Source organism: Aotus nancymaae, unplaced genomic scaffold, assembly GCF_030222135.1.
Source record: "Aotus nancymaae isolate 86718 unplaced genomic scaffold, 86718_ANA_hifiasm-v0.15.2.pri h1tg000106l, whole genome shotgun sequence".
NCBI classification, from domain to species: domain Eukaryota; kingdom Metazoa; phylum Chordata; class Mammalia; order Primates; family Aotidae; genus Aotus; species Aotus nancymaae.
In genome coordinates this window covers 1,477,600-1,500,687 of record NW_026988521.1, presented here as the reverse complement: position 1 = coordinate 1,500,687, position 23,088 = coordinate 1,477,600, and the positions used below count along the sequence as shown (strand labels likewise).

General features: G+C 64.4%; 1 protein-coding gene across 1 annotated transcript in view; it reads left to right on the top strand.

Annotated features, from left to right (window-relative positions):
• The first annotated feature begins 1,553 nt into the window (after window positions 1-1,553).
• MUC6 (mucin 6, oligomeric mucus/gel-forming) overlaps window positions 1,554-23,088 on the top strand; it is a 30,888-nt gene continuing 9,353 nt past the window's right edge. Inside the window, exons 1-31 of the mRNA XM_064370288.1 lie at window positions 1,554-1,605; window positions 4,700-4,759; window positions 6,069-6,309; window positions 6,395-6,521; window positions 6,855-6,945; window positions 7,318-7,427; window positions 7,590-7,797; window positions 8,031-8,153; window positions 8,722-8,842; window positions 9,079-9,217; window positions 9,292-9,396; window positions 9,480-9,552; window positions 9,652-9,789; window positions 10,014-10,175; window positions 10,346-10,440; window positions 10,603-10,735; window positions 10,885-11,134; window positions 11,223-11,275; window positions 11,360-11,469; window positions 11,903-12,054; window positions 12,243-12,384; window positions 12,472-12,582; window positions 12,997-13,182; window positions 13,260-13,499; window positions 14,189-14,345; window positions 14,632-14,775; window positions 16,569-16,631; window positions 17,104-17,136; window positions 17,536-17,727; window positions 18,295-18,507; window positions 19,007-19,213. Coding sequence (XP_064226358.1) covers window positions 1,554-1,605; window positions 4,700-4,759; window positions 6,069-6,309; window positions 6,395-6,521; window positions 6,855-6,945; window positions 7,318-7,427; window positions 7,590-7,797; window positions 8,031-8,153; window positions 8,722-8,842; window positions 9,079-9,217; window positions 9,292-9,396; window positions 9,480-9,552; window positions 9,652-9,789; window positions 10,014-10,175; window positions 10,346-10,440; window positions 10,603-10,735; window positions 10,885-11,134; window positions 11,223-11,275; window positions 11,360-11,469; window positions 11,903-12,054; window positions 12,243-12,384; window positions 12,472-12,582; window positions 12,997-13,182; window positions 13,260-13,499; window positions 14,189-14,345; window positions 14,632-14,775; window positions 16,569-16,631; window positions 17,104-17,136; window positions 17,536-17,727; window positions 18,295-18,507; window positions 19,007-19,213 — 4,231 coding nt within the window. The remainder of the gene's footprint in view (window positions 1,606-4,699; window positions 4,760-6,068; window positions 6,310-6,394; window positions 6,522-6,854; window positions 6,946-7,317; window positions 7,428-7,589; window positions 7,798-8,030; window positions 8,154-8,721; window positions 8,843-9,078; window positions 9,218-9,291; window positions 9,397-9,479; window positions 9,553-9,651; window positions 9,790-10,013; window positions 10,176-10,345; window positions 10,441-10,602; window positions 10,736-10,884; window positions 11,135-11,222; window positions 11,276-11,359; window positions 11,470-11,902; window positions 12,055-12,242; window positions 12,385-12,471; window positions 12,583-12,996; window positions 13,183-13,259; window positions 13,500-14,188; window positions 14,346-14,631; window positions 14,776-16,568; window positions 16,632-17,103; window positions 17,137-17,535; window positions 17,728-18,294; window positions 18,508-19,006; window positions 19,214-23,088) is intronic.

The window sequence follows — 23,088 nt, the reverse complement described above, 5'->3', positions numbered from 1 at the left end:
TCCGTCCAGCCTCTCGGCATGAGAGGGCAAGGGCTTCACTCCTGTGCCTCAGTTTCTCACCTGAACAAGGACCCTGAGCGTGTTAAGAAGGGACGGCCAAGGCCAGACGCAGCGGTTCATGCCTGTCATTCCAGCGTTCCATGAGGTCAAGGCAGAAGGATCTCTTAAGCCCAGGAGTTCAAGACCAGCCTGGACAACACAGTGAGACCCCATCTCCACAAAAAAATAAAAAAGAACAGATGAGAGCAGGAATGCCCAGAATGCCCTGGTGCGGTGCTCCTGGGCAATTTACTGGAATTTCAAGCAACGTTCTGCAAAACTGAAGCTGATTTAAGTGAAACACACGGCATCTACTATGTGAGGCACGCGTGGGGCGTCTTCTGGGGCGGCCCCGGGCATGTAGGCGCAGCGGGATGGAGGTGGCAGGCCCAGGTCCAGCCAGCGGGCCCAGCTCACCTGTGGGACAGGAGGGCAGCCCCACGTGGGAAGCCCAGCCCAGGGAGACCAGGCGGCCTTGGGGTCCCGGCTCAGAGCAGGATGTTGGTGTGTAGTGGGAGCAGCCCCAGGCTGGTGAGGGTTCCTGTGGGGGTCGGGGGGCCCCTGGACTCCCAAACGAGGCTGGGGCAATCCTGGTGACTGGCTGACACCCCCCCTCCCCCACTGCCGGCCACCGGCACCACCACCCCTGACGCCACCAGACCTTGCCCTGGCCCTCAGGCATGGCACATTACCCCTCAGGCGAGGCCCCCTGTCGTCCCAATCCCTGCCCCTCTGCCTGAAGGGGTCAGGAGTGCACCCCCTCAACCCCCCGCCGAGCTACTATGTCCAAGACGGCTGCTGTGGGAAAGAAACCGTGGCTGGGGGAGCCTTCCCCAGGGGGAAAGTCAGGCTGACGAGGGGTCTTCAAGAGCAAGCCTGGGACCTGGCAGGCTGTAGAGACTCACACAGCCCCGCAGGCCTCCAGGGCGGCCCGTCCGAGCCCCTGCTCCCAACACCCCTGACAGGGCTGGTCCCCCACTGGGTGATCTTTCCTGCTGGGCAGGGGACTCAGGGTGAAGGGTGGGGTCCAGCGCCCTCCAGGGGGTCCTCGGGTCCAGGTGCTCCCCAGAAGGCGTAGGGCGGGTGCCCTGGGGCCCCCAGCTCCCCCAGCTCCCCCAGCGGGCCTGTCCCAGCCACCACGCGTGTGGCTGGTGGTGCCCGCGCTGAGCCAGCGGCGGGGAGGCCCGGCCGGGACAGCCCCGAGGGATGCGGGAGGTGTTTGCAGGACCTCTGGGGGCGAGCATGCGTCAGCCCCCCGCTGGGAGTGGGCGATAACGGGGCGCGGCCTGCAGGATTTTCCGAAGTGAGTGAGGCCTGATAAAGCAGGCCCAGATCCTGTTTGGCCACCGCCGTGCCCGCCGGCAGTGGTGATTAAGGGGCCGGACCATGGGGTGCAGGCGGGCACGGCGGGGGAGGGCTGCCGCCCTATATAAGGCACCCAGGACCAGCCATTCAAGCCGCACGGGTGGCAGCAGCAGGCCTGCCCGGCCAGAGCCAACTCTGACCCGTACGCCATGCTCTGGCGCTGGCTGCTGCTGTGCTTCTGCGGGGCCCTGCTGGGCGCTGGTGAGTGTGGCGGGGGGCGCCGGGCACCACAGGGCCCTCGGCCGGCCCACACGGGCACCGATGGACGGAGGCCCCCCTGGCTCGGTGACCCGCCCCCGCAGCCTCGGTGCTGGGCTCTGCCGTTTGAGGTCAGAGACCCCATGGGTCCTGGACAGGGACGCCCTCCCGTGAGCTGGCACAGTGGCTAGTGGGGGGACGCTCAGATGGAGTGGGTCCAGAGGTCCCACAGGCACAGTGGGCAGGTGTGTGGGTGCCCAGGCCTGGCGCTCTCCCTCCCCTCGGCGTGGTCCTGAGTCTTCAGAGGTCTCTGGAGTGTGGGGGCAGAGGCACAGTCCCTGCTGCCCTGGGCCTCAGTTTCCCAGTCTACAGAAGTGGCGGACGCTGCCTCCCCTGGTGTGGCCGCTGTGGGGGGAAGGGAGGGGAAGGTGTATGGCCTTCTGGGCTCAGGACCTCAGCGGGAAGGCTGCCGTCTCCCCCGTGCCCCCACCCAGCTCAGGCAGGACCCAGGAGAGACCACCATCCTGGATTCTCTGCCCTGTGGCTACTGCAGGCAGCTCCAGTCCTGCCCCTGGCCCCCAGAAGGAGCCAGCCCTGAGGGGTCCCTCTGTGGCCACAGCCTCAGGCCTGGGGAGACCCTCTTGCCAACCAAGGCACCAGTCCGAGGGTCCCATGCTCCCCCTTCCTCTCTGAGCTGGCCCCTGACCCTCCTCCATAGCCAGGAGCCTCTGGGGGTGGACGCTGGCGAGATGGAGCTCACCTCGGAGCTGCTGCCAGCCTGGGGCCTCAGGCTCAGAGTGCAGTGGGACTCCCCAGGGGCGCCCCACTGCTTCCCCAAGCCCTCCCCACCCCTTCTCTCCCCTCAAGCCCCTTCCCCACCATGCCGGGCACCACCCTTCAACCATGGGGGATAGGGAGGTCTCTGAGCCAGCCCAGCAGTGCCCTCTGCTTGGGACCCCGGCCCCATCTGCATACCTCGGACAGCTTGGGGATAAGTGCCAGGAGTGGGGCTAAACTTGCAGCAGAGCGTGACCCCAGAGCCAGCGAGGGGGGTGTGGTGGGACCCAGGGAGCCTGGCGGTCTGAGCTGTGGGCACTGCAGAGAGTGGAGGGCCACGTGGGGGTGTCCGCCCATCACCCCTGCAAACGCTCTCTGAGCGCTGTCTCTGCCAGCATGGGAGGGGCCTCGGCCGGCAGAGTGTGGGGTCGGACAGCCGGGCGGCAGGCCTGGGCCTCGGTGGGCCGGGAGGCAGCGGTGGGCGGCCGCCAAGCACGCAGAAAGAACAGCGTGCACCTGCCGCTCGTCCAGAGGCTGAGACCGGGGGTGGTGGACCAGCCGATGGGAAGCGCAGCCGGGGCAGGAATGAAGCCTCCCGCTGTGCTCAGACAGAGCTGGGGCGGCGGACTTGGAGCCAGTGGACTCGGGGAGCCTCCCGAGGTGGGGCAGGACAAGGGCAGTGGGGGTCGTGGGGGACACAGCCGTGAGGCACCTGCCTGGGGCAGTGGAGACGGCCTGGCAAGGCCGAGGGCACAGAAACATGGCCTGAGGTGTCTGTGCCACAGTGGATGCCCCCAGTGCCACCCCCATCTGAAAGGTGCAGGAACTGAGTTGCAGGGGGCCTTGCCCAGGGGAGCCCGGTCACAGCTCTACAGCCTCCAGAGGTACTGACTGAGGGCAGGCGGCCGATTCCGCCTCCCGCCTGGCACTCTCCCATCCCTCCCCCACCAGACCCAGCGTGGCCTGTCCCAGGAACCACGGGGTTCCGTGGCTGAAGGTTCAGTGTGCTGCATACTCCCAAAGCAGCTGCTTTTGGACCATCCCTGGAAGGAATGGCAAGGGGCTGGGGACCACGTCACCTGCTGGGACCCCCATGAGGGTGATGGGGGATGTGGGGGTGCTCACCAGGCTCAGGGCCCAGCATAAGCCACCTCTACCCCAGTCTGGGGTAAACTCAGTTGACACTGGGGATAAGCCAGGTACAGCCCAGCAGAAAACAATCTCAAGGTCAAAGGGGACCACAGCCAAATGTGTGTCCCACATAGCCAAGGCCAGCTCTCTCCTTAAATCCAGTCATTCAAATAACCACAAGCTCCTGCCTGTGCCAGAGAGGACTCACCCAGGCAGCCACGGGGCAGGCAGCCTGGCTCCTCCCTGGACCGTGGGCAACACCATCCCCCAGCTGACAGACCCTTGCCTCTGCGTCACCAGAGACACGGGTGGCCAGTGGTAATGCGGACAGCATTGAGTCCCAGAAAGTGGGCAGAGCCTGGGTTGGGGGCACATGTGGGGCACGTCAGGAACAGGACCTCTGAGCTGCATGTGGAGGGAGGCAGTGAGTACCCTGCTAACCAATGTGCAAGGAGGGTCCTGGCCTCTGAGAAGGGTCTGGAGAGGTCACGGATCCTGCTCACGTCCCCCACCAGCACTTGGACACCGGGGGCTCACGGGAGCCACAGATAAGGCCACAGTCCCGGAGCCAGAGGCCAGGGAGTTACCCAGAGGTGGGAGAAGCCTCCCTCTGGGCAAAGGGGGTGGGACCAGGGGGGTGTCAGCCCTGCTCCAGCATCCAGGGTCAGGGTGGGGCATCTCCCTCGGCCCTGCCCTGGGGTCACCATGACCCGGCCGTGTGGACATTCCTGTGGCAACCATGGCCTCAGTGCCAGAACTGACACCAAGGCTGACGTGCAGGAAAGTGCCCGTGTTTACAGCCCCAGAGCCACTGGGAGCAGGGAAAACCGGCTGTGGGGCCTGGCGTGGACCCCACGGGAAGCAGACCCCTCAGGGAAAGCAGGCAGCCAAGCTGGGGAGGTGGGCACAGCCCGCTGCCAGCTCAGCTCTCAAGCCCCTGCCACGCACACCAGCCCCTCCTTACCCTGCCCAGGAGGCCCCAGCCTTGAGTGCCCTGTACACGGGGTGCCCGTCAGCTGCCGAACCCCGAGGGTCTGACGGCACAGGCTGAACCGGGGATCAGCACGAACGAGGAAGTGAGCGGGAGCAGGGCAGGAAGCTGGGGCTCGAAGGACGACAGGGAGGCCAAGCGCTCGGCCTGCCTTTGAGGCCTCGAGCCCCACGCCGACTGCGGGTCCCGTCCTCACAGGCCTGCCCGATGCCTACGCCAGCCCAGACCTCCAGAGGCCGAAGGACTCTCCACACACAGGTAAGAGCACGGCGGCCACTGACCCTGCGCCCAGACCACCCACCACCCAGGCCCTGTGTGCAGGAGAGAGGGACCCCGAGTCCAGGCCACCCCCGAGACACACAGAACCCAACATACACACACACAACCCAACACACACACATACATACATACGCACATGCTGCCCAAACCACCCAGGCCCTGTGTGCAGGAGAGAGGGACCCCGAGTCCAGGCCACCCCCGAGACACAACCAACACACACACACACACACACACACACACACACACACACACGCTGCCCAGACCACCCAGGCTGGCTGTGCAGAAGAGAGGGACCCGCAGCCCAGGCCACCCCCCAGAAACACACACCCAACCCACACACATACATACACACATGCTGCCCAAACCACCCAGGCCCTGTGTGCAGGAGAGAGGAACCCGGAGTCCAGGCCACCCCGAGACACACAGAACCCAACACACACACACACACAAACACACAACTCAACACACACACACACACACACACACACACATGCTGCCCAGACCACCCAGGCCAGCTGTGCAGAAGGGAGGGACCCGCAGCCCAGGCCACCCCCTAAAAACACACACCCAACCCACACACACGTGCACACACCCAACACATAGGACCAGCACACACACCTGACATACACATGCACACACACTCAACACAACCCAATACACACTGTACACACACCCAACACCCATGCACACACATCTAGCACACACATCTGACAGGTAAAGATACACAACATGCATGATGTACACATGCACATATGCCCAACACACTACACACACATGCACCCCATATACACACCCTACACACACACCTGATACACAAACACATCACACACACACAACAGTCACACACACAACAGACACCCAACACGCACATACACATCTACACAGCCCCACACCCCCCAGTGCCCACACAGACACGCCTCACACATGCACACCTGAGACACACCTGTGTACACACACAACACACATGTACACACAACACATGTACACACTGCACACATGTACACGTGTTTACACATACATTTACACACACATGTACATGTGCCCACAGTGGTGCTGACTCCTGCCCAGGCATATGCCACACCACTTGGGTTCACTCAGATGCCCATGTCTGGGGTTCCCACAGCCTGGCCCCAACTCAAAACCGTGGCCAGGGAGACGGGTGAGCTCTGCCCTGCCCTAGCTCTGCCCTGCCCTAGCCCTGCCCTAGCCCGGCCCCGCCCTGTCCCAGCGCTGCCTGGCCAGGTTGGTGGGGACCCTGGGCTTTGAGTCGGCCCTGCTCTCGCCGCAGTCCCGGACAAAGGCCGCTGCTCCACGTGGGGGGTCGGGCACTTCTCCACCTTCGACCACCATGTGTACGACTTCTCGGGGACGTGCAACTACGTCTTTGCGGCCACCTGCGAGGACACCTTCCCCACCTTCAGCGTCCAGCTGCGGCGAGGCCCAGACGGAAGCATCACACGGATCATCGTGGAGCTGGGGGCCTCCGTCGTCACCGTGAGCGAAGGCACCATCTCGGTCAAGGACATCGGGTAGGCCAGGCGGGCTGGAGCCCAGGTCCCAGGGGTCGGGGGCCGGAGCACAGAGCGATGACCACCGACAGCCCTGGCCCCACAGGGTCATCAGCCCACCCTACACCAGCAACGGGCTCCAGATCACACCCTTTGGCCAGAGCGTGCGACTGGTGGCCAAGCAGCTGGAGCTGGAGCTGGAAGTCACGTGGGGCCCCGACGCCCACCTCATGGTGAGGACGAGGGGCCGGGGCGAACGTGGGGCCCGCAACACTGGGGTGCAGGCGGGACCCAGGAGGGGTGCCCTCCTCGGGAGGCCCAGCCAGCCCCGGGGCAGCCAGGCACTGCGCACCAAGCCGTGCGGACCCCTGGCCGGCAACCTGAGCCAGGACCACGTTTTGTGGGTGACTCAGCTTCTCCACTGGAAAATTAGGCTCCCACGAGAAGAGGCAGACGAGTGGGGTGGGGGGACGGCAGGGGCCCTGGGTCCAGGAGCAGGAGTTGAGAGCCCTCCACAGCGGACGAGCTCCCCTGGCCCCGGGACCCAGCAGAGCCGCCTCCCGCAGGTCCTGGTGGAGCAGAAGTACATGGGCCAGATGTGCGGGCTCTGCGGGAACTTTGATGGGAAGGCGACCAACGAGTTCGTCAGTGAGGAGGGTAGGTGGGGGCAGGGCTGGGGGCTTCTATGTGGGGCCAGGGCGGGGGGGGGGCCTCTAGGTGGGGGGCAGGGCTGAGGGGACCTCTGTTCTAAGCAAGGAGTGTAGGTGGGGGGACAGGGCGGGGGTACCTCTAGGTGGGGCCAGGGCTGGGGGGCTTCTATGTGGGGCCAGGGCTGGGTGGCCTCTAGGTGGGAGGCAGGGCTGAGGGGACCTCTGTTCTAAGCAAGGAGTGTAGGTGGGGGGGCAGGGTGGGGGGTGCCTCTGTTCTGAGCAAGGAGGGTAGGTGGGGTGTGGGACTGGGGGGCCTTTAGGTGGTGGGAAGCCCTGGGGCCTGGCCCCCACAGTGCTGACCCCTGTCCTGCACCGCCAGGCAAGCTCCTCGAACCCCACAAGTTCGCTGCCCTCCAGAAGCTGGACGACCCCAGCGAGATCTGTGCCTTCGAGGCCATCCCCAGCCCCCTGGCCCGGCAGGCCCAGCACGTAAGCGAGGGGGCTCCGGGGGGCTCACCCCGGGTCTGACAAGCTCTCCGAGGCCACCAAGGACCCCCACGAGCAGCCCCATCACAGACACCCTGTCCCAACTTCCCGGGCATGGCGGTGTGGGGTGTGGCCTTCACTCCCGTGACCCCGAGTGCCCCCCAGGCCCGGATCTGCACCCAGCTTGTGACCTCGGTGGCCCCCGAGTGCAGCGTGCCCAAGGAGCCCTTCGTGCTGAGCTGCCAGGCAGACGTGGCAGCGGCCACCCAGCCAGACCTGGGGAACAGCAGCTGCGCCACGCTCTCCGAGTACTCCCGCCGGTGCAGCATGGAGCGGCAGCCTGTCCGCCGCTGGCGGGGCCCCAGCCTCTGCCGTGAGTTCTGGGAAGGGCTTGGGGACGGCAAGGCCAAGGGCTCCAGACCCAGCTCTCCAGGCCCCAGAACTGCCCAACACAATGCCCACGTCCCCCCTCGTCTGAGAGACAGGAGATCCTGGTGGCAGCTTCTGGATGGAGGAGGGGCTGGGCTAAGTCCTCCCCAAGCCGGGGTGGGGCGGGGAGGGGCGGGGCAGGTGGGACCCTCTCACCGGAGCCGCGTGTGCCCGCAGCCGTGGGTCAGTGCCCGGCCAACCAGGTGTACCAGGAGTGCGGCTCGGCCTGTGTGAAGACCTGTTCCAACCCCCAGCACAGCTGCTCCAGCACCTGCACCTTCGGCTGCTTCTGCCCAGAAGGTGAGGGCGGTCGGGGGCCGCTGGAGAGATCCTGGGGACAAGGAGGCGTCAGACCCCACCCACCCCGACCCGCCTCACCCCAACATTCTGCCATCTGAGTCCCAGCTCCAGGGGCCCTGTTGCCTTGGGTGGGCCCCTCCCCCGACTCCCCTTCCCTCCACTCCCCCTCCCCCTCCACTCTCCCTCCCCCCACACTCCCCCTCCCCACACACTCCCCCTCCCTCGCCATGCTGCCAACTGGCAGCTCTCCCAGCCATGGCCACCCTGCAAACCACGTGCAGGAGGGTCTCACCCACTGGGGTCTGGGAGCCCCTGAGAGAAGGTGGGGTTTGAGCTGGGCCAAGGGACAGGTACGTGTCTCCACCTGCTGGGGGCCGCCACTCACCAGGAACACGGGCTGGGCACGTTGGTGCAAGGGGCTGGGCACACACAGTGCCTGGCACAGAGACGTAAAGGCAAGTGCAGCTGGAGTGAGATGCCACGGACAGGCTGGGGGGCATCTCCCCGGAGCCAGGGAGACTGGGAGGCTGTCAGTCCCACCAAGCCCCAAGCAGCCCCTCTCCTGCAGGGACGGTCCTGAACGACCTCTCCAATAACCACACGTGCGTGCCCATCACCCAGTGCCCCTGTGTGCTCAACGGCGCCACGTATGCCCCTGGGGCAGTCACGACAGCCGCCTGCCGAACCTGGTGAGGTGGTGGGGGGTAGGCAGTGAAGAGGGGAGGCGGCCGAGGGGGGAGGCGGCCGAGGGGGGAGGCGGCCGAGGGGGGAGGAGGCCGAGGGGGGAGGCGGCCGAGGGGGGAGGCGGCCGAGGGGGCTCCAGAGGCTGGCAGGAGTTCCACTGGCCCAGGGTCGGGGAGGGGTGCTGTCTGGCTCCAGTGGCTGGCCCTGCCCACCACGTGGTCCCCCCTACGCCCGCCCACAGCCAGTGCACCCTGGGCCGCTGGGCGTGCACGGAGCGGCCGTGCCCCGGCCACTGCTCCCTGGAAGGCAGCTCCTTTGTCACCACGTTCGACGCCAGGCCCTACCGCTTCCACGGCACCTGCACCTACATCCTCCTCCAGGTAACCCCGTGGCCCGTGGGGAAGGGGACCCCCAGAGACGCCGCCCACGGCTGAGCCCCCGGCTGCCCACGCAGAGCCCCCAGCTTCCCGAAGACGGCACCCTTATGGCTGTGTACGACAAGTCCGGCTTCTCACACTCCGAGACCTCCCTGGTGGCTGTCATCTACCTCTCCGGGCAGGTGAGGCCTCTCCCGCACCCGTCCCTGCCAGCAGGGCTCTGCTCCCTGGTGCCCGAGCCTGACTCAGGCCACCTTCCCTCCAGGACAAAATCGTGATCTCTCAGGACGAGGTGGTCATCAACAACGGAGGCGCCCAGTGGCTGCCGTACAGGACTCGTACGTCCCGGCCCAGTCCCTGCCCCCAGAGCCGTGCCTCCGGGGTGGGCCGCCGCGGGCGGGGAGGGCCAGGCGGCCGCTGAGCACTGCGTCCCGCAGGCAACATCACAGTCTTCAGGCAGACGTCCACCCACCTCCAAATGGCCACCAGCTTCGGGCTGGAGCTCGTTGTGCAGCTGCGCCCCGTCTTCCAGGCTTACATCACTGTCGGGCCCCAGTTCAGAGGCCAGACTAGAGGTGAGTCCCTGCCCCTCCGGGTGGCCCTGGTGCCTCGTCCCTACGGGGCCCGGCCAGAGAGGCTCACGCGTCTGTGTCCGGGGAGCCCCGGGGGTAACAGGCACATGTGGCCCGCGCCGGCGCTCACCCAGGGCGAGGTTAGAAGAGGGTTGGGAGCTCCGGGCCTGGGGGCCGGAATGGGTGCAGGAGGACAGCTCAAGCGTGCTCACGGCTTGCTGGCTCAGGACTCTGCGGCAACTTCAACGGGGACACGACAGATGACTTCACCACCAGCCTGGGCATCCCCGAGGGCACCGCCTCGCTGTTTGTGGACTCCTGGCGGGCAGGGAACTGTCCGGCCGCTCTGGAGCGTGAGACTGACCCCTGCTCCATGAGCCAGCTCAACAGTGAGTGTGTGGCCTCCCACTCCCCCAGCTGCCCCCACCAGCCCCCATGGTTCCCACAGGCCCCTGGACTGGACCACAGACCCAGCCACCAGGGTAGGGGGGATCCCTGGGAGGAGCCGTGGCGGGAATGGGGAGGGGTGGGGACCCATGCCCCGGCCGGTCATCCTCAGAGGTGTGTGCGGAGACCCACTGCTCCGTCCTGCTGAGGACAGGCACCGTGTTCGAGAGATGCCACGCCACGGTGAACCCCACGCCCTTCTACAAGGTGAGGGCCTGAGGGCGTCTGCGGGGGAGGCCGCAGCAGAGGCTGCAGCGGCTGACACAGTCAGGCACCTGGGGACATCCTGGCCCTGGCGGGAGGTTCGGGGCCCCAACGTCCCCAGGGGAGGGTGCCCGCTGCCAGCCCATGCCGGCTTTCTGCCCACAGAGGTGCGTATATCAGGCCTGTAACTATGAGGAGACCTTCCCCCACATCTGCGCCGCCCTGGGCGACTACGTACACGCCTGCTCCTCGCGGGGCGTCCTGCTCTGGGGCTGGAGAAGCAGCGTGGAGAACTGCAGTGAGCACCCGGTGGGGCTGGAGCGGGGCCACAGCGGGCAGGGGTCACGGCGGGGGGTCCTGGGGCCCCAAGCAGGCAGCAGAACCCGAGCACGTCCTCCCCGGCCACCTCCTCCCTCCCCGAGGGTCTGACGCGGGTATCCCCCACAGCCGTCCCCTGCACGGGCAACAGCACTTTCAGCTATGACAGCCAAGCGTGTGAGCGCACCTGCCTGTCGCTGTCGGACCGCGCTGCTGAGTGCCACGCCAGCGCAGTGCCCGTGGACGGCTGCAACTGCCCCAATGGCACCTATCTGAACCACAAGGGCGAGTGTGTGCACAAGGCCCAGTGCCCCTGCACGCTGGAGGGCTACAAGTTCATCCTGGCCCAGCAGGCCACCGTGATCAATGGTGCCACCTGGTGAGGGGCAAGCAGGGGCCGGAGGCATGAGGGGGGCCGGGCGGGGGTGTCCGCCGGGCCGTGGGATCATGCAGCCTCTCTCTTACAGCTACTGCACCAATGGGCGGCTGAGTTGCCCACAACGGCCACAGATGTTTCTGGGTAAGTAAGGCAGCGTGGGCTGCAGGCTGGGACCCTAAGAGCCCTACTTCCTCTGAGCATCCTGACCGGCCCCTCTCCCTGCAGCCTCCTGTCCGACCCCCAAGACCTTCGAGTCCTGCAGCCAGTCCTCCGAGAACAAGTTCGGGGCGGCCTGTGCCCCCACGTGCCAGATGCTGGCCACCGGTGTCGCCTGCGTAAGGGTCGAGTAGGATGGGGCACAACGCCTGGATCAGCTGGGCCATGAGAGGGTTTCCACAATACCCCGGAGACCTGGCCTCACTCTGCCCCTGCGGCGGGTGCCTGGGGCCAGCGGGGAGGCGGGAGCGGCCCCGTGGCCGGGCAGCTGGAGGCTGGTGGACAGTGGGCCGGTGCCAGCTTGGGGAGGGTGGGCTGCCACTGTGGAGGTGGGTACAGCAGCCCAGCCGTGTGCACAGGGCCCCGGGACCTTCCACAGGGTGGGGGAAGTTTTGTTAAGGGAGGAAGCCCAGCTGCCCGCAAACGCTGCAGAGCAGGGCTGTATTCGAGGAGAGGGCCTGGAAGACGTGCCGGGCAGCCTCGGAGGGGCCCGGGCTGGGCAACGGCGGCCGAGGCCACCCTCCCAGGGGCCGCTGACCTGCCTCCCTGCAGGTGCCTACCAAGTGTGAGCCTGGCTGTGTCTGCGCCAATGGCCTCTACGAGAATGCTGACGGGCAGTGTGTGCCCCCCGAGGAGTGCCCGTGTGAGTTCTCGGGGGTCTCCTACCCTGGGGGAGCTGAGCTCCACACCGACTGCAGGACCTGGTGAGACACAGCCTTGCTCCGGACGCTCTGGGCTCCTGGGGCCGTGTGGGGCAGGCGGGGCCGTCCGGGGTGGGGCTGGCTGTCCCGTAGGCGGGGCCGTCCAGAGGTGCAGCCTGGCCTCTCCAGGGACCACACCCAGTACGGCAGGAGGGCCTCGGGCCCACCGCCCACACCTGGCGCCTCCACAGCACCTGCTCGAGGGGGAGGTGGGCCTGCCAGCAGGCCACCCACTGCCCGTCCACCTGCACCCTGTACGGGGAGGGCCACATCGTCACCTTCGATGGCCAGCGCTTCGTGTTTGACGGCAGCTGCGAGTACATCCTGGCCACGGTAACCACCTGGCTCGGGCTGCGGCGGCCGGGGACCCACGGGCACAGCACGCCCCCAGGGCTCCGCCTCAGCGCCCTCTCCCTGCAGGACGGCTGTAGTGCCAACGACTCACAGCCCACCTTCAAGATCCTGACGGAGAATGTGGTCTGTGGAAAGGCTGGAGTCACCTGCTCTCGGGCCATCAAGCTCTTCCTGGGGGTGAGCGGCCGGCAGACTCCGGCAGGGCAGGAGGGGTGGTGGGGGCCCTGCCACGAAGCTGGACCCTGCCCACTGGAGCCCCCAGGTCCTGCCCCGAGGGCAGCCCCCCACCTGCCTCTGCTTGGGGGGTGCCTGCTGCCCCTCCCTGGCCAGACGCTCAGGACCCGGGGTCTTTCCCACCAGGTCTCAGGGGCTGCAGAGCGTCTCCCCGGCAGAGGGGAGGGAGGGATTCTCCAGGAAGCCCGAGCTTCAGCCCTCAGCCCTGTTTCCCTTCTGCCCCAGCTGGCTCTCAGCAGGCGCTCTTATGCGTGGCCATAACAGATCCGGGCAGCTCTGCCTCCGAGAGCTCGGTCCAGCACGGCTGTGCCGGGGGGCAGGGCAGACACAGGCAGCCCCGTGACGTGTCCCCCACAGGGCCTGTCCATTGTGCTGGCGGACAGAAACTACACCGTCTCTGGGGAGGAGCCCCACGTGCAGCTCCGGGTGAGGCCGGACGCGCTGAGCCTCGCCGTGGACGTCGGCATCCCCGGGAAGTACAACCTGACGCTCGTCTGGAACAGGCACATGGCCGTCCTCATCAGGATCACCCGAGCCTCTCAGGTACCGCACGGCAGCCCGACACAGGGGTGGAGACGGTGCTGCGGGCCCGGGGCCCGGCCTGACGCCGCCGCCCGCAGGACGCCATCTGCGGCTTGTGCGGCAACTTCAACGGGAACATGAAGGACGACTTCGAGACGCGCAGCCGGTACGTGGCGGCCAGCGAGCTGGAGTTTGTGAACTCGTGGAAGGAGAGCCCGCTGTGCGGGGACGTGCGCTTCGTGGCGGACCCCTGCAGCCTCAACACCTTCCGGAGCTCCTGGGCCGAGCGCAAGTGCAGCGTCATCAACAGCCAGACCTTCGCCGCCTGCCACAGCAAGGTGGGCGCCGGGCACGGGCCGCACGCCTGCCCCTCCACAGATGCCCAGCAGGGGCAGGGGTGGGGACCAGACCCTGTCCTGGCTCATGGTGGGGAAGCCCGGCACAGGGATCCCAGACCTGCCAGGGCTGGGCACAGAGAGCTCCAGACCCTCTGCCTGAGCTCAGGGGCCTGAGGTGGGGGCCAAGTTGTACACCGTGGCAGTTTAGCAGCACCTCCAGACACTGCCATGAGCCCCCTGGGGCACTGTCACCGGGTGGGCCCCCTGCTCGGGAGCTGGTGGTCAGGGACACACTTCTCGACCCAGTGTGCAGCTGGGGGAGGGGGAGGGGAGGGTGGGATGTGGGGGCACCTGCCAGGGGAACAGCCTGGCCCTTGCTGCTGAACGGGACCATGGTGTGGGGGGAGTGGAGACCCGGTGTGGGGCCGCAGTGGCCGTGGTCAGCAGCACCTTGGTCCGGATGGGGGGTCTCGGGGCACGCGCTCAGGTCAGGCCTTCGTGGTGGCATCGGCTTTGGGAGGGCGGCTGGCGATCGGGGTCAGGGCTGAGGTCCACGTGGCGCTGCTCACCCAGTGCCAGCGCCCTTCCCACCACACTCCGGCCTCACCACACCCAGGGTCCCTCGGGCGGCAAAGCCTGGTGCCCAGCCGTCCCCCTCGGCCAGACGCTGTCGGGCACACACCCCACAGGTGTACCACCTGCCCTACTACGAGGCCTGCGTGCGTGACGCGTGCGGGTGCGACAGCGGCGGAGACTGTGAGTGTCTGTGCGATGCCGTGGCTGCCTACGCCCAAGCCTGCCTGGACAAGGGCGTGTGTGTGGACTGGAGGACCCCGGACTTCTGCCGTGAGTGACTGCACCACCCACGGCCTGCTGTGACTCCAGCCACCCAGCACCACTGAGGCCCGGTGCAGGGCTGCTCTCGCCCACAGGCCCCTCTCCCTGGACAGGCGCCAGGCTGTGCCCTGCAGGGCCACCCTGGACCTCCCCCAGCCCCCAGCTGCCCGGGGAGGATTCACCAAGGGGGCCCAGGCCTTCCCCACCCACGCTCAGGTTCCACGCACGCCCAGGGAACCACCGGGTCAGGGCCAGGGCTGGGAACCCCGCCAGCTGACAGCTGCCTTCCTCCCAGCCATCTACTGCGGCTTCTACAACACCCACACGCAGGACGGCCACGGCGAGTACCAGTACATGGACAAGGCCAACTGCACGTGGCACTACCAGCCCTGCCTCTGCCCCGACCAGCCACAGAGCGTCCCAGGCAGCAACAACGAAGGTGCCGGGTGGCGGGGAGGCAACACAGATGCACAGGGGACCATTCGCTCAGTCACACATTCATTCAGGCATTCATTCATGTTCAAACACATTCACGTTCTTTCACACTCGCTCATTCATACATTTTCATCCGCACGTTCATTCACACGCACATTCACTGCTGCACGTCCCTTCACCCATACATTCATCTTTCACACACACACAGTCGTTCACTCGCTCAGCAGATGCGTCCAGAGCACCTCTGTCCTCTAAGCCGGTTCCAGGGGACCTGGCCTTATGCAGAACACAGTCCTGCACCCTGGAGCTTCCCTCCCAGCCAGGGAGCGGGGCCCAAGGAGGCAGACCCAGTGTCAGCTGAGGAACCCACCACAGGGCGAGGGGAGGAAGGCTGGGGTGGGCGAGCCGTGGGCTTCCATGTGCCACACAGGGTGGTTGCGGCCCTTCGTGGGAGGCAGATGTGTGGGTGAGGATGGGAAAGGTGAGGAGGGAGAGCGAGGAGGGTGTCCAGAGGAGCTGCCAGGACCCTTGAGAAAGCCAGGGCAGCGGGCAGAGCAACCGAGGGAGGGGCCTGGGGCTGCAGAGGGGTGTGGGGTACAGAGGGGTGTGGGCTGCAGAGGGGCCTGGGGCTGCAGAGGGGTGTGGGCTGCAGAGGGGCCTGGGGCTGCAGAGGGGTGTGGGGTACAGAGGGGTGTGGGCTGCAGAGGGCTGTGGGCTGCAGAGGGCTGTGGGCTGCAGAGGGGCGTGGGGTACAGAGGGGCATGGGGCTGCAGAGGGGTGTGGGTACAGAGGGGTGTGGGGTGCAGAGGGCTGTGGGCTGCAGAGGGCTGTGGGGTGCAGAGGGGTGTGGGGTACAGAGGGGCGTGGGGCTGCAGGGGGGTGTGGGGTGCAGAGGGGTGTGGGTACAGAGGGGTGTGGGCTGCAGAGGGCTATGGGGTGCAGAGGGCTGTGGGGTGCAGAGGGGTGTGGGGTACAGAGGGGTGTGGGCTGCAGAGGGTTGTGGGCTGCAGAGGGTTGTGGGCTGCAGAGGGCTGTGGGGTGCAGAGGGTGTGGGGTGGGGTGTGGCCGGGATGCAGGGGTCTCTGTGAGGCCCGTGGCTGCTCCGAGGCAGAGGTTGAGCGCCGACGGTCCTGGGATTCACAGGTGCTGGCCCATGCACTCGGCGGAGGAAGGTGCTGTCTGGAGCCATCCAGACAGGCAGGGGCAGACATACTGGGCTCAGGAGGGCAGTGCAGGACCCCTGCATGAGGCAGCACATCCAGGCCCCACGGAGCACAGGAGAGGGGCTGGTGTCTGAGGTCCAGGGGGAGGCAAGGACTGGAAGACAGCTCTGAAGCCCCAGCCCTGGGTGATGAGGGGTGAGGGACCAAGGCCTGAGAGAGGCATGGCGCGCAAGGGGTGGCTTAGAGCAAGGTGCGAGGGGCGACACTGTCATCCCAGTACTCTGGGAGGCCGAGGCAGGCAGATCACCTGAGGTCAGGAGTTCAAGACTGGCCTGGTCAACATGGCAAAGCCCCATCACTACTAAAAGTACAAAAATTAGCTGGGCATCATGGCACGCGCCTGTAATCACAGCTACTCAAGAGGCTGAGGCAGGAGAATCACTTGAACCCAGGAGGCGGAGGTTGCAGTGAGCCAGATCACGCCACTGCACTGCACCCTGGGCGACGGAGTGAGACTCTGTCTCAAAAGAAAATAAACAAAAAAGGCAGAGAGAAAGGAGGCCACCAGGACAAGAAACGCAGGTGAGCCCGGCTGGCCACAGGTCACACGGAGCCTGGCCGTTCTCCACCCTAGGCTGCTACAACTGCTCCCGGGATGAGTACTTCAACCACGAGGAGGGGGTGTGCGTGCCATGCGGTAAGTCCAGTCTGCTGCCCCGAGAACCCCTGCCCTGCACGCAGGCAGGACGCATGTCCACACCTCACAAGCAAGGCAGAGGGCCCTGGGGCTGTGAGCCTTTACGTGAGCTTTGGGACTCTACTGCCTGGGACCCTGGCCCCTTGGGGTGCTGAGACTCCCAGAGACTCAGGCAGCCCCAGCCCATGGAGCAGACAGAGGAAAAATCACAGCATTGAACCCAACTGGGCCCTCCCGTCCCCTCTTCCCCGGGTCCCCCAGCTCCCCTTACCCTCACAGGCCTGCAGGGTGCCTGGGCTAGAGAGTGGGAATCGTCCTGGGAAGGGGAAGGGGAAGGGGTGCTCCCAGCCCCTCCCATCCCCTCCACCCCGGCCTTGGCGAGCGTCTGACTCAGGCCCTCGGAGCTCCTGGAGGCCCCACTGGGTGGGGAGGCCGTGAGTGCCACAGGGAGCTGACCCCCCTCTTCTTGCAGTGCCACCCACCACGCCGCAGCCGCCCACCACAGGTGATTGCACACACACTAGGTGCCAAGGTGATGCAGGCCCTTTCCTGGGCTCCCCCTGGCTCCCTGGACAAATCTGTAGGGTGGGAAGCAGGGAGGGGGCAGGGAGCACTGTGCCCTTCCCGGGTCTAACCTGGCAATCAGAGCAGAGGCGGCGGGGGGAGCTCAGCCCACAGCCAGGCAGCCAGCCCGGTCCCCGTGGCCCTGGCTGGACCCACAGGTGAGCACAGTGGTGACCCCGGCCATGCAGAAGGCCCGACCAGGAGCCATGCTGCACTCAGAGGCCACAGGCCAGCCCTGAACCGCGTGCCTAGCATGTTGGTCCCTGTGGGGCTCCCCGGCTTCAGGGCCCAGCAGGCAGGTGGGGAGGCTACTCCCCAAAGATGCGCTGGTGCCCCGCAGCCCTGATGGCGGGTCTGCCCCACTCAGGCTCACGGCCCACACAAGTCTGGCCCACGACGGGAGCCACCACCATCAGGCTCCTCAGCTCCACTGGACCCTCGCCCAGCTCCAAAAGCACCACTGCTGGCCCCACCCAGACACCCCTCCTTCCAGCCACGCTCACGCCCTCCAAGCCCACGGCCTCCTCGGGAGGTAAGGAGCCTCTGGCTGAGCCCGTGGGCAGGGCGGCTGCAGGGGGTCCTCGGCAGGCCTCTGGGGTGGGTGCACACGTGGCCCCGCCTCCCAGCTAAGATTTTCAGTGCAGAATTTCCTATGCTTGGGAGACAAATGGGATTTTTCTGAAAAAGTTTTAAAGACAAGCTGCTCACTGCACGGGGCCATTCTGTGCTGCCGGATGCTGTCACTGGAAATCCTGTGGGACCTGCATGGCCTCTGCCGGGCAGCCTGCCCCCCAACAACGAGCAGGATCCCATCCACCACCCAGGGACCCCAGAGTGGAAAGGAAACAGTCCACTAAGCTGAGCAGGGGTGGGCATGGGGCAGCCACAGCCCCGTGAGCGTGTGGTCACTGCCCGGCCCTGGCCACTATAGCCAGGAGAACGGTGGGAAGATCTAACAAAGGCGAGAGGAGACCCTCCGAGGAGGCTGAGTACCGGAGAGCAGGCCAGGGACCCCAGGCACAGGGCAGGGGGCTGGGCCACGAGCCTCGGAGATGCAGACCTGAAGCAAGGGGGTGTTCCGGGCGGCTGTCCTCCGCAGAACCACTGAGACCTACCACGGCCGTCACCCCTCAAGCCACATCAGGGCAGACCCCCACAGCAACGCTGAGGTTGACAGCCACAAGTCCCACTGTGACCCAGGCCACGACGCAGGTCACAGCATCCACCACCAGCCCAGCCACGAAGTCCACAGCTCAGTACACGACACGAACCACGGCAACACCAGCAACATCAGGGACAAGCCCCACGCTGGGTAAGTCACGGTGCCATGGGATGCCAGCGCTCCTGAAGGCTCCCAGTCCCACCTCCAGCTCACATTCAGTGATTCAGCCTCAAAGGAGACCCCATACTTCCCAGAGGGCAAGGGGGAGGCAGCGCCAGTGTGCAGGCTGGAGCCGGAGGCGAGGGAGGGATACCAGCGCCCACAGAGGCAGACCTGTGAGTAAAGGTGCAGGGGGGCAGGGGCCACCACCAGAGCTACAGGCAGCCAGAGTGAAAGTAAGTGGGGCCCGGGCTGCAGTCCCAGAGCAGAGGCTGCACTGAGGGTGATGACACTGAGCTCAGAGCAGAACGCGGAGCAGGCCCAGGTGAGGTGGAGACACAGGCAGGCTGGCAGGCTCAGGAGGGGCCACGTCACAGGACCAGAGACAGAGACAGGCCAGAAAACGTCACGAGGATAAAGGAACAGGCCAGCAGAGGTCAGGGTACAGAAATAATGACAACAATGATGACAGCTTCACCAATTCCCACAGCAAAATCCACCCATCAGGAACTGCCAGGCACAACGGCCACTCAGACTACAGGCCTGCATCCAACCGGAGCCAGCACCACAGGCCCTACCACCCCACGGACAGAACAACCCACGAGGCCCACAGCCACGGAGAGGACAACGCACACAAGAACAACTACAGAAGACACAACGCCACAAACACCACACACCACACACTCTACAGCTACGGGTGGCAGTCCCGCCTCTTCCACTGGTCCTACGACTACAGCATCCTTCAAGACCACTGCTACACATCCAACCCCAACACACCCTCAGACCACACTTCCCACTCACATTCCACCTTTCTCCACCACTTCAGTGACTCCCAGTACGCACACGATCATCACCCCTACCCACCAACCGATATCTACTAACCCCTCCATCCAATCAACCCCCACAGGCACCGTGCCAGTACCCACAACAGTCAAGGTCACAGAGACCACACACACAGCCCCACCAATCACAGCCACCACCAGTGGGACCAACCAAGCCCACAGCTCATTCAGCACAGCCACAACCCCAACATCCCTCAGCTCACACGCTTCCTCCACACACCATCCAGAAATCACCCCAACTTCTTCCACCACCATTACTCCCAAGACCACCAGTAGAGGAACTGGCACCCCTGTGGCCACCACCACCTCGGCCACCAGCAGCAGACCACCCACACCCTTCACCACACACTCCCCATCTACAGGTGGCAGTCCCGTCTCTTCCACTGGTCCTATAACTGCAACATCCTTCAAGACCACGACTACACATCCAACCCCATCACACCCTCAGACCACACTTACCACGCACGTTCCACCTTTCTCCACCTCCTCAGTGACTCCAAGTACTCACACAGTCATCACCCCGACACACCCACCAATGTCCACTTCCCCCTCCATCCACTCAACCCCCACAGGTACCATGCCTCCACAGACAACGGTCAGAGCCACAGGATCCACGCACACAGCCCGACCAATGACAGCCACCACCAGTGGGACCAGCCACATCCACAGTTCATTCAGCACAGCCACAATGTCTACATCCCTCCACTCACACGCTTCCTCCACACATCATCCTGAAACCGCCTCAAGGTCTCCCAACACTATTACTCCCAAGACCACCAATAGAGAAACTGGCACCCCTGTGACCACCAACACCTCGGCCACCAGCAGCCAGCCACCTGCGACTATAACACCCTACAAAACCACCACTACCCATCCAACCCCACCACACCCTCAGACGACACTTTCCACTCACGTTCCACCTTTCTCCACCTCCTCAGTGACTCCCAGTACTCACACAGTCATCACCCCTACACATCCACTGATATCCACTTCCCGCTCCATTCACTCAACCCCCACAGGCACAACTCCTCCAGAGACAACAGTCAAGGAAACAGGATCCACGTACACAGCCCCACCAATGACAGCCACCACCAGTGGGACCAGCCAAGCCCACAGCTCATTCAGCACAGCCACAACCCCAACATCCCTCCACTCACACGCTTCCTCCACACACTATCCTGAAACCACCCCAATTCCTACCACCAGCAGTACTCCAAAGCCCACTGGTACAGGAACCAGCACCCCTGTGGCCCACAGCACCTCAGCCACCAGCCCCAGGCCACCCACACGCTTCACCACACACTCCCCACCTACGGGGAGCAATCCCATCTCTTCCACTGGTCCTACAACTACAACATCCTTCAAGACCACGACTAGCCATTCAACTCCACCACACTCTCAGACCACACTTCCCACTCAGGTTCCACCTTTCTTCACGTCTTCAGTGACTCTCAGTACTCACACAGTCATCACTCCTACCCACCCACCAGTGTCCACTTCCACATCCATTCACTCAAACCCCACAGGCACCAGCACCATGCCTGTACCCACGACAGTCAAGGTCACAGGGTCCACGCACACAGCCCCACCAATGACAGCCACCAACAGTGGAACCAGCCAAGCCCACAGCTCATTCAGCACAGCCACAACCTCTACATCCCTCCACTCACAGGCTTCCTCCACACACCATCCTGAAACCACCTCAACTTCTTCCACCACCATTACTCCGAAGACCACTAGTAGAAGAACTGACACCCCTGTGGCCACCATCACCTCGGTCACCAGCAGCCAGCCACCCACACCCTTCACCACACACTCCCCACCTACGGGCAGCAGACCCATCTCTTCCACTGGTCCTATGACTGCAACATCTTTCAAGACCACGACTACGCATCCAACCCTACCACACCCTCAGACCACACTTTCCACTCACGTTCCTCCTTTCTCCACCTCTTCAGTGACTCCAAGTACTCACACAGTCCTCACTCCTACCCACCCACCTATATCCACGTCCCCCTCCATTCACTCAACCCCAAAAGGCACCGTACCAGTACCCACAACAGTCAAAGCAACAGTATCCACGCACACAGCCCCACCAATGACGGCCACCACCAGTGGGACCAGTCAAGCCCACACCTCATTCAGCACAGCGACAACCTCTACATCTCTCAGCTCACATGCTTCCTCCACACACCGTCCTGAAACCACCCCAACTTCTTCCACCACCATTACTCCCAAGACCACCAGTAGAGGAACTGGCACCCCTGTGGCCACCACCACCTCGGCCACCAGCAGCAGACCACCCACACCCTTCACCACAAACTCTCCACCTACAGGGAGCAGACCCATCTCTTCCACTGGTCCTATGACTGCAACATCCTTCAAGACTACGACTACCCATCCAACCCCACCACACCCTCAGACCACACTTTCCACTCACGTTCCACCTTTCTCCACCTCCTCAGTGACTCCAAGTACTCACATGATCATCACTCCTACACACCCACCAATATCCACTTCCCCCTCCATCCACTCAACCCCCATAGGCACCGTGCCAGTACCCACAACGGTCAAGGTCACAGGGACCACACACACAGTCCCACCAATCACAGCCACCACCAGTGGGACCAGCCACACCCACAGCTCATTCAGCACAGCCACAACCTCTACATCCCTCCACTCACATGCTTCCTCCACGCACCATCCTGAAATCACCCCGACTTCTTCCACCACCATTACTCCAAAGCCCACTGGTACAGGAAGCAGCACCCCTGTGGCCCACAGCACCTCAGCCACCAGCAACAGGCCACCCACACCCTTCACCACACACTCCCCACCTACGGGGAACAGTCTTGTCTCTTCCACTGGTCCTATGACTGCAACATCCTTCAAGACCACGACTACATATCCAACCCCACCACACCCTCAGACCACACTTTCCACTCACGTTCCACCTTTCTCCACCTCCTCAGTGACTCCCAGTACTCACACAGTCATCACCTCTACACACCCACCGATATCCACTTCCCGCTACATTCACTCAACCCCCACAGCCACCATTCCTCCACAGACAATGGTCAAGACCACAGGATCCACACACACAGCCCTGCCAATTACAGAGACCACCAGTGGAATCAGTCAAGCCCACAGCTCATTCAGCACAGCCACAATCCCAACATCCCTCAGCTCACACGCTTCCTCCACACACAGTCCTGAAACCACCTCAGCTTCTTCCACCACCATTACTCCCAAGACCACCAGTAGAGAAACTGGCACTCCTGTGGCCACCACCACCTTGGCCACCAGCAGTCAGTCACCCACACCCTTCACCACTCACTCCCCACCTACAGGGAGCAGACCCATCTCTTCCACTGGTCCTATGACTGCAACATCCTTCAAGACCACGACTATGCATCCAACCCCACCACACCCTCAGACCACGCTTTCCACTCACGTTCCACCATTCTCCACCTCCTCAGTGACTCCCAGTACTCACATGATTATCACCCATACGCACCCACCAATCTCCACTTCACCCTCCATCCACTCAACCCCCACAAGCACTATTCCTCCAGAGACAACGGTCAGGGCCACAGGATCCACGTACACAGCCCCACCAATGACAGCCACCAGCAGTGGGACCAGCCAAGCCCACAGCTCATTCAGCACAGCCACAACGTCTACATCTCTCCACTCACAGGCTTCCTCCACGAACTATCCTGAAACCACC